Genomic DNA, 10,542 nt, shown 5'->3' with positions numbered 1-10,542 from the left:
TTAAAACAATGGCATACAATAGTATGTCGTCCAAAATATTAAGAAAATGGCATAGTGTGGTATTTTGTCCAAAATATATTTAAAAAATTCATATTAAAGTATGTCGTCCAACATATCAAAAAAAATCTCAGCATTGTATGCTGTCCAAAATATGATCAAACAGGAAGGTCCAACATTGTAGCAATCCTTTCCATAACACTGTCAGACAATTATAATTACACTTTGAACCTGTCAGTAGCCAAACAAGGCGGGCGCCTATTAGCTAACTTAGCTAAAAGTCTATAAAGTGTCCATTGTACAGTGGTAGCAGTCAGCTGACATGTTGATATTCTCTTCTTCTACTAAGCTGTTACCTGTTCAGGTATCTGGTACTTACTGTCTGAAAAAAATAAAAATAAAGAGCCCTGTGTCCGTGCTGCTTTCTCTGCTGATTGTGTGAAGTGACAATTCTCATTCTGTTCACCTGTGGTGACCGACCAACACCCCGACGTAAGGGCCTTCTACCCAGCTAAGGAGGGACCATGGGTACAACCAAGTGTACCACTGGGAGGGGGAGATGTGTGTGTGTGTGTGTGTGTGTGTGTGGGGGGGGGGGGGGGGGGGGGTGTCCACACAATTAGTTTTTGCTTCACAATGGGAAATATATTGAAAATTACCAGCAAACAACCAGAGACAGAACCTTTGACGGTGTTCATAAAAGGAGAACATACTTTTATGAAAAGTTAAATGTTACACCCCTCCCCTCCAATAAAAAGACTGTGTTACTCCCGTTAAATAAAGCACTAAAAGGTTACAATATAGGACCTTTAAATACATTTAATTTTTCAGAGTTAGTTGTTCAGTTATATTTTCTGCAAGTTTTTTTTTTAATTTTTTTTTTTTACGTTGAGCATATATTTAAAGGAAATTCATCTGAAAAACCAACAACTGCTTGGAAATAAAGCACAGCCACCTAAACTCCAGATTTCTTTGAACTTTGAACACTTTTTTTTTTGCTTTGAGAACGTATAAGATTATGATTAATTTCAGGGCACTTCCTCTGACATATTAATAATTACAAACCCGTAAAAATAAGCCATTTGTCCATCCAGGACGTAAATTGTGGTGGAGAAAGGCACAATTTTGAATGAAAAATAGTAGGATCAAAAAATACTGGGATAAAAAATGAGGATGTGTACATATTTTAAAATGTAGAATGGGAGTACTTCATGGTAGGTCCCGATCATTGTCTCGTCAAAAGAAAAACAAAGCCTGATTACATCAACATATTCTGTTCATGAAACGATTACCTCACATCCAGGTCAAACCACTAGGTGGCATCAGCACACTGTTTCTGATTTGGCCATCGATCAGCCCAGGATGTAATAAAACACACTGTATAGGTTATTAGACGTGAGGTAATGAAAAGCACGAGGACACGTGATGTTAAATGCACATTTCGAGCTGGTGAATAATCAAAAACGTCTGAAAACAACTGTGTTACTTTTTAAATTTGCACTGCAACCACAGACTACTCCGATCTCTCATTGAAAAACCTGATTATTTAAATTGTTACACAATATCTCAGTTATAAATATATTTGTGTTTTTAATTTCAGCACTTGTTCATATTATTTCGAATAGAACATAAAAGTCATACATAAAAGTTTAGAATGATTTTCTTTTTTTTCTTTTTTTTAGGCCTGTGTGCAACAGGCCCGATTACACATAATACACCGATAAGTCAATGTTGCATTGCCTTCAGTCCTGCAACTGTATAGGCCTACTTATGGGCTGTCGGACTTTTTCCCCGGCGGACATTTTGACGTTTCGTTGTCGGAAACACACAGGTAGCCTACTTATGATGGGTACATCCCACATTAGGGAGGGCCTGCTTTTGGGCTTGTTGGTAAGAAACTTAATGGAACTGAGCCATCATTATTACACCTGTGCTTTACCTACTGTGACAAGTCCAAATGTCTGATGTTAAAAAGGTCTGCTTTGTGCTGCATACCTTTTTAAACCACCGTTCACAAGTATAGTAGGCCTGCCGCTTGGCTGTGTGCAGATAAAAAAAAAAAGGTTTTAATTGTTTTGATGTTCTAAATTGCGTCTCGCCACGACTGTCAATTACTTTTCATATTTATCCTGATGAAAATATTAATTGATGCTATGCATTTCAATTTGAAGCCACTCATTGGCCGTCTGTCTGAGCAGCTCCACGGATATCTTCTCCACACAACAGTATCAGTGCACATCAGCGGTAGTAAACACTTTACCGAAGCAGCTGAAGGACAATTTTAAGCAACCGAGACGAATTGATCAAATCCATAATTATAATGCAGAGCCGCGCACAGTAAAGAAAAAAACAAAAAACAACGCAGCTTGTTGCCAGTGTTGCGACTTTTCCTGAGGCTCAATAATAAACGTGCAAGACTGCAATGTTATAGAAAACAAATACGATTTAATGACAAAAAGCATATAGAAATTGTGCAATCCGTTGATTTCTTTTTCCTCTTTTTCTTTTGATCACAGATTTCAGGTCAATGCTAGTTTTTTTTGGTTTTACTGATTTTTTTTTTTTTTTCCACTTCAGAAACTCAAATTCAGCTGAAGGATTATGTGGTGTAATCAAAATTTTAATAGGGTTACAGGATTACAGAAAAATTGGGTTTCATTTAAATCAAGGGCAAATTATTACGTAATATTTATATCCATAAATAAATAAAATGCCCCTGTGCGTATCGCAGAACATTAAGTAAAATATTGCTATGTTATTTGTTTATGATTGGCGGGGTAATAGGGTCACTTTGACGTTGTTAGTTGGGATTAATAGATCCAGGAAGTTTTTGAAAGGCAAAAAGTCTCGTGAAAAATAAAACATTAATTTTATGGGTCTGTTAAAATATTATATTTTATCTGCAGTCATCTAAACACTTCAGTTGTATTTGAGTTTCTGAGTTTCTATATTTCTATATCCAACTCCTCGTGGATTCCCCCACACATAAACTATCAGATCAGGTTATTAATCACAGGATTTAAGTGGCACAAGAACACGTGTCTGTGTTTGTGCTTTGGCACAGACTGACATAAAAAAAAACAACAACTGAACAAACAAACAAACGAAGCAATACAAAAACGAATGGAGATACATCCCACAAAGCGTCTTCTCCGTGAATGAATGAGTCATACAGCAGTAGTGCAGCCACTGTGTGGCCAGAGCTGGTTCCAGGATATATTCAGTTTTTGTTCTGTTTCTCTTCTTCTTAGGAAAGGAAGGCAAAAAGGGGGGCTGGATTGCTTTGAGTGTTCCAGCCTGACAGTCTCGGTCTTTCTCATCACAGCATTTTGGAAAAATACAGAAATAACAAACAGCAAAAACACACTGTAAACAGGCGCACAGAAGATGTCTGCACAGAAAGAAAAGCAGTAAAGTCAACCAATACTCAGCCTCTATGGTAATATTATTACTATCATTCATACTTATTATTATTTTATTATTGTTGTTATTAATATTTGTGGCTGCCCACTATGAATTAAATTCAGAATTTAAGAATTTGACTTTATTATAGGATTTAGAAAAAAAATTAATTATGGATGTATCTGCAGCCAATATATCACAAAACATTTAGATTAATCAACAAAATTGTATAATAATATAATAAATATAATAATAATAATAATAACAATAATAATAAGAGCAGTTGGCTGGTACTGGCTTTCATTTTTAACATTGTATAGCAGGTGTCTGCCATTTCAGCCCTCTCCTGCCACAAGCTGAGAAGAACCCCTGTTGCTTTTGTTATGATGGAAAGATGGCGTTTATTTACCCACACTGACTGCGACTAAATCATCATGCCCGAAGCTCGTTTTTATATATTTTTTTTCCCCCTGCGGACACCTCCTGTCCACATCCCACTCTGTCTGCCTTTAATGACACATTACATAATGACACACTGGCGCCTATAAGGTCGAAGATATAGAAAAGCGTTTAACGTCGCTGTTTTTTTCTTCTTCTCTTTTTTTTTTGGGGGGGGGGGGGGGGGAGAGAGGGGGGGAGGGTTAGCACACACCAGCCCAATTCGCAGTTCCGCGGCGTGAGACCTCACCATGTAACTCTGCTACGAGTAATTTTAGGGCTCGAATGCCACTGAGCGTCCCCACTGTGTGTGTCCGTGGGTCCAGCACCTAAACTGGCTGAGGTCCAGTTTTAGAGCGGTCCAGCACAGAGAATGAAACAAATAAGGAGGCATTATACCTCCTTAAGGGGTCCGTGTTTTTTTGTTGTTGTTGTTGCTGAGAATAAAGGACTGGGGGTCACTGCACAGGAGTTTGTCCTCCGTGGTGAGGAGGGGTGTCCCCGTACATGTCCTCTCCTCCTGGTATCTGTCCCCCAGCGGGTGTCATCCTCTTCTCCTTCTGCCGCCGGTTACAAAACCAAACCCTCACCACCTCCTTCTCCAGCTGCAGGCTGTCCGCTATGGAGTTGATCTCCGCTGCTCCTGGTTTTGGACATTTGAGAAAATGACTCTCCAGAGCCCCTTTGACGCCCACCTCAATGGAGGTCCTCTTTTTCCTTTTCCTGCCTTGTGCCGCGATTTTATCCAGGCTAGTGGGACTCCCCGAGGTGGAGTCCGCCTCCTCCAGCCACTTGTTCAACAGCGGCTTTAGTTTACACATGTTTTTGAAGCTGAGTTGAAGCGCCTCGAACCTGCAAATGGTGGTCTGAGAAAAAACGTTTCCGTACAGCGTCCCGAGAGCCAGTCCCACGTCCGCCTGCGTGAAGCCTAGCTTGATCCGCCGCTGTTTGAACTGCTTGGCAAACTGCTCCAACTCGTCGGAGGTCGGTGTGTCCTCGTCTGACTGGTCCTGATGGCCCCCGTGCTGGTGATGGTGTGAGAGAGACTGCTGGTGGGCCCCGGGGCCGCCTCCGTGCTCACTGAGGTGCGGGCTGTGGCTGTGGTGGTCCTCATCCCGCAGGGGGTGGTGGTGCATCCCCCCTTGCTCTGCCCCCGGCATCAGACCAAAGCCGGACTGGGAGTAGACCAGGCTCTGGCCCTCAGTTGTCGCCATACCGGAGATGTGCGTGGTGGTTGTGCTGGTTCGCCATGCTCTGGCGTCGTGATGCGCCGGCTGGTGCGCTAGGTGAGGGTGTCGCTGTTGCTGCTGCTGCTGCTGCAGACTGCTGGAGTTCTGCAGCTCCTCTCGGTCACTGTCATGCAGTACGGGCTTCACGTCCTGTTCTCCGAGGGGACTAGACGGCCAGGGCGCCCCGCTGTCACCGTGAGACAGCGCCGTTATCCACTGGTGCGCGTGGCTGAGCGGATGTCCACCGCCCGGTAACGTGCTATAGTCGTTCTGGAGCAGGGTGTGCGCGTCCCTGTACGCTGCCGCCTGCTGCATGCTCCCGGACTCCGAGTGCGGCGGCGGCGCGCTGCTGGGGGTGGTGAGGACGCTGTAGTGGTTGGACGTTGCGGTCGCCATAACTATCGGAGCCAGAGTGATAGCTGGAGTTAAAAGGAGGCTGCCTTTGACAGTAACTCTTTTGCGCCACGGGGCAGCTAGGCGTCTCTCTCCAGCATCTCCCGGGCGCTGTGCCAAGGGGACGCAGAGGCGCGCACCTGTGGTCCGCCTCGCTCCGCTCTTTATTGGCCAAGAACGGTTGACAGATGTGGTTACCCCTGACAGCATCCCGCTCATTGGTCACGGGAGATTGTACAGAAACCCCAATCACTTTGCCCAACAATACTCGCAGTCCTGCAGCATGCTAGAGTACAAAGTGGAGGGAGAAATGGGGCTGCCGAGTGTAAACACAGAATAGACGGAACAAGCTCGGCGACAACAAAAAGAAAAACACTTTTGTTTTCGTTGAAAGTAGTTGATCAACTTTAATATAGGTCAATGGGTCACATTTGATTGGTTTCGTGCGTCAAAACGCTGCGTAAAAGTTATATACCAAATACGGAGTTTGCACGTTTATACCCGATTTATGCCTTAAAGAACAGAACTTTTACGGTCCAATTACTCAAAGCTGCCAAAACTTATTCCATGCATTTTAAGTTCAATATTTAGAAAACATTTTTTGCGCCATGAAACAGTAAGCAGTGATCATGACGAGAAACTTCCAGCTGCCTCTGCCCTCAGGACGCTGTCCAGAGAGAGGGGCTGCGTGCTTCCAGCTTCTGCCCCGTTGCCATGGCGAACGCGGTGAATGGAACAACAACGCCCACGTCACAGCTGCAATTCGCTCCTTCTTTTCGTTCCGTTCCAAAGGGCTCATTGGGGCCGTGCGCTCGGCCGTCGGGACAAATAATGGGGGGCGAACGGAGAGGGCAACCCGGGGCCAAAGAGAGGAGGCTAGAAGAATGGATCCCTCAGGCTGCTCTGCGCCCACCGTGCCCCCTTCCACCTGCTTGTTGTGTAAACTTTGAGATGGCTGCACCCACAGTGGCACACGAGGGTTGCTTTCCAAAACCTCCTACCAAAACAGCAGGTGTTGAATTTGAACATTTGGAAGAGGAACACAACAAATACACAAAAAGTTGCGAGCGCTAACAAGGGTGCTCGTAAACATCTGCCTCCCAACAACACAGCAGTTGTGAAGCTAAGTTACACTGTTTAATTACTTGTGTGGCACTTTATTTGACAATGCTATGCTACTTTAAAATCCATTACATTTAAAGTAGTTACTGCATTTACTATGGTTACCACTTACTTTGAAAATAAGGCTCTTCAACATAATATGATGCATTGCCGTTTGATGACGCTATCAAACAGAGTAATTGGTAGGAATGAGCTCCATCACTGCTTACGTTTTAATGCACATGTAATTATGACCTTAGTAAATATCTCAGCACTCACAGTTGCAATGTTTTATTTACATTTTAACAATATGAAGATGTTTGCTCAAGTAAGTTTGGAATGAGGGAGTTTTACATAATGAAAAATGTATTCGTTTTTAACCTTATAAGACTCAGTTCCTCTTCCATCACTGCAACACAGCATCATAAAGGTGGTGGCACTGTGAGTAAAAAAGAAAGAAAAGAAAGAAAGAAAAAAAAAACAGTGAAAATTCATCAGAACACTAATTTTGCAGTATCTGCTGGTCCTATCTTTGAATTAATGCAATAATGTTGAAATTAAACTATTTTTCATTCTGCTGAGTCCCCCTGAAACAGTCTTAGACCCCTGGGGGGTCCCTGGACCTACTTTGGCAACTACTGGTATTTAGGAGATGTGATTTTATTGGCTCAAAGTGGGGCACTGGCTGTAAAACATCGCAGCTACGAGGTTAAAGCAACCTCAAAGGACATAAAATATCAATGTTTCACCTTCAAACAGGGATGCCGTGTATCAACCAATGAAAATATGTGTCGATGTTTTTTTGAAAATTTAAACCAATGTCTGTACCAACGCACACAAAGACAATAATATTTACTGTTCATTAGACCATTGTACGACGAAATTACACAAAAATAGGCTAGTTAAGAAATCTTCGACTGATCAAGCTGAGAATACGAAGACATAAACTGACGCAAACTGAATCATAGGGATCGAAAGAACACTGGCTTATGATTAGGGTGTAATTCCGAGAATTACCAAATGTGTCACCAGGGGCTCTGGCAAGCCGTGTGTTGGGAGAGGCAAAACATATTACCCTAATAGACTAATATGCAAACTACTGGCTGCCCAATTACAGGACTTAATAACGCATAAACGATGCGAGTCCTGTTCTTACAAGACGAAGAGGTCGCTGTTAATTCAGTCAAAGGCCTGGGTACGCTGTCAACACAGGCAATGGTTTCATACTCTCTGTTTCCCTGTCTGTATTCAAGAGTGAGAGTTAATGATGGAGATTCTGAGCGTTAAATTAACAGTAATTATATGGCCCCAGTGCTGTAAAGATTCAATTTCTTCCCAAGTCTAATGGGCCTAAGTGTCCCTTTGCGCAGGCAGAACTCTGCATGAGGTGTTTATGATTGAAACGCACACAGACAGAACACAAACAAACACACATGGAAACACCTATAAAATAAAGGCATTAGATGCTTCTTTACGTGTAAAAAAAAAAAATGTTTTTATAGTGTGGAAGTGCTGCAGTAGAACTGTACTCAAGGCCAGCGCTCTTCAGAACCAGATGTGAAAAGCCATTTTTTGTTGCTTTTGCTCTTGTGTAAATAGTGCCACCTGCTCTTCCACATTGCTTTGAGTAAGAGTGGTTCAAGTGCGAGGTGAAGCCATTTATGTGGATGAATTTTTGCAAGCCAACCAGTACTCTGGTTGCTTTCACTTTCTCCAGACCAGTATGTGACCATCCCATGTCCCTCCCCCTGTGGGAACCCTAATACAGGGGTAACTGGGGCAGGGGACGGGGAAGAAAGAGGGGGGGGCGGCGGCGGGGAGGGGGGGGGGGGGGGGTGCTTCTTTATGCTGCCGGACACAGGGAGATAATGGCCATTCCTCCACAGCTGGCCCACACAATCAAAGGAAGAGGGGGCTCGGAGGATTCCAGCTTTAACCAGGCCATTGTCTGGGCTAATTACATCTGAATGCAAGACCCCAAGAACCCACCTCCCCCCTGAGCAAAACCTGCACAGAATACCCCAAACAACCCTTCAGAGATGAGGGAGAGTGCACAGACACGGGGCACACACACAGAAATATATAAACCCTGGACTAATTCATTACCCCAAAACATAAGCACACAGACACACGCGCACAACAGACACACTCCGGCCTCGTTCATTACCCACACGCACTCCCATCCCCAGCAGGCTCCCATCAAAGTGTTGTGTCTCTCACTCACACACACTCACATGTGGCACTCAGCATTAGATCAGATCTCAGCTTGCTGCTTCTCAGAAGAGATGAGGAGGTTTTAGAGGACTTAGTTTGAATAGAAAACACAGTGAAGAGCCTTTCCCCAATGCACCCCCATAATCCCAATCTATACACTCCCTCTGGCCCCCCAACCACCAGTGCTCGACTCCATCTGCAGCCTGAAGTGTGCAGCCTCAGCTCCGTGTCAGTGCAGTCTGTAAAAACTGCTCACTGACATCAGGAGGTTCTGTTTTACCGCTCAGTCTTTTGTTAGTGCAGTCAGAGAGTGCGTCTATCTTGGCATTGAACATTAATTGATACACTGATTTCCGTCAATATGATATGCACTGTGGGGTTTGTGGGTGTGCACGTTCAAGAGCGACAGAGAGGTGTGAAAGTCTATCCTACGAATATACTAGAAAAGCCCAAAATTTGAGTGTGCTTGCTTGAAAATTGGAGGTATAAAACAATTAAGGCTATAAAATCTCCTAAAATATGAATTGCTTGTATCAGAAATGTTGAGGTTGATGCACTGAAAGGGTTTTAAGTGTCTTGAAGAGGTGAAAGCTGCTGAAATCAGTTGGGGTTCAGTTGCTTAAAATTTTTTAAATCTTAGTTCAGCAGTGAAAGCAGTTGAACTGTCAGCTGAACTGTGAAAGATGAAAGCAGTTGAAATGCCAGTTGATCTGTAAATAATAACGGCTGTTGACATCTAATCTGAAGTTGAAGCGACAGAGATGGTGTAAGTGCACTCTCAATGATTGAAATGTCAGGTTGAGTATAGTTGAAGTGTCAGTTAACATATAGAGATCTAATTTCAAGTCTAAGCCCTGTAGGCAACTGAATTATCAGTGTGTATGTAAACAGTGAAAGAACAAGCAGTGAAAGAACAAGCAGTGAAAGAACAAGCAGTGAAAGCAGCTGAAAAGTGTCAAAGATGAAAACGGAAAGATTTGTAACAGATGGAGGTTAAGCGCACTGTAAATAGTTGAACGGTTTGTTAATGTGTCGGCTAAAATTGTTCAAATTTCTGTGAAAGTGGGAGTGGTAATTGAATTAAGATCAAGAGACATGATGTCATCACTGCAGGTTTGAGCATTCACTGCATCTAACGAGCTGCTTTCTTTTCTCATAGCTTGTATGTTTGAGGTTTGTATAGATATATGGACGTGTACACCAATTTCCCCGGACACGTTTCAGTGTGTGTGTGTGTGTGTGTGTGTGTGTGTGTGTGTGTGTGTGTGTGTGTGTGTGTGTGTGTGTGTGTGTGTGTGTGTGTGAGTGAGTGACAGTGTCAGGGTTAGGAGGTCTCACTGGTGCTCAGTTTAGCATTGATTTATTCTCTTTCTCCAATTTATTTCCCCTTCGCCTGATCTGCCTCTGGGAGGACAAATGGAGGAGAAACGCCAAGCCCAGTAACTATCCCTCACACACACACACACACACACACACACACACACACACACACACACACACACACTCGTACACACACACTCGTACACACTCAGTGACAAATGTTTCCACCAGCACAAATGCACTGAAATTCATATTTCTTCAGAGGGGTGGCAAGCAAACACACACATACTCAAATACCTCTAAAACTGAAGCCTCTTTTTCAAGCGTTACTATGCTGGACCAATCAGAGGGGTGACCATCCTGTAGAACTATAAATTCACAACACTCCCCAAGTCCCAAGGCACCAAGGCTCCTATAAGACTTCCCATGTTGTCCCATATAACTGTCT

The 10,542-nt window shown here is 43.5% G+C and overlaps 1 protein-coding gene across 1 annotated transcript; it reads right to left on the bottom strand.

Moving 5' to 3' along the window:
- Positions 1–2,422: 2,422 nt before the first annotated feature.
- pou3f2a (POU class 3 homeobox 2a) lies at positions 2,423–5,678 on the bottom strand. Its single transcript, XM_069158395.1, has one exon. It carries the CDS (start codon positions 5,676–5,678, stop codon positions 4,296–4,298), a length of 1,383 nt encoding a protein of 460 aa, XP_069014496.1. The 3' UTR covers positions 2,423–4,295.
- Positions 5,679–10,542: the final 4,864 nt, after the last annotated feature.

The sequence above is a fragment of the Embiotoca jacksoni genome, unplaced genomic scaffold, assembly GCF_022577435.1.
Source record: "Embiotoca jacksoni isolate LCO1_2020_lvr unplaced genomic scaffold, fEmbJac1.0.p SCAF_23, whole genome shotgun sequence".
NCBI lineage: Eukaryota > Metazoa > Chordata > Actinopteri > Embiotocidae > Embiotoca > Embiotoca jacksoni.
The sequence above is the reverse complement of the archived record's forward strand: the minus strand, read 5'-3'. Positions and strand labels throughout refer to the sequence as shown.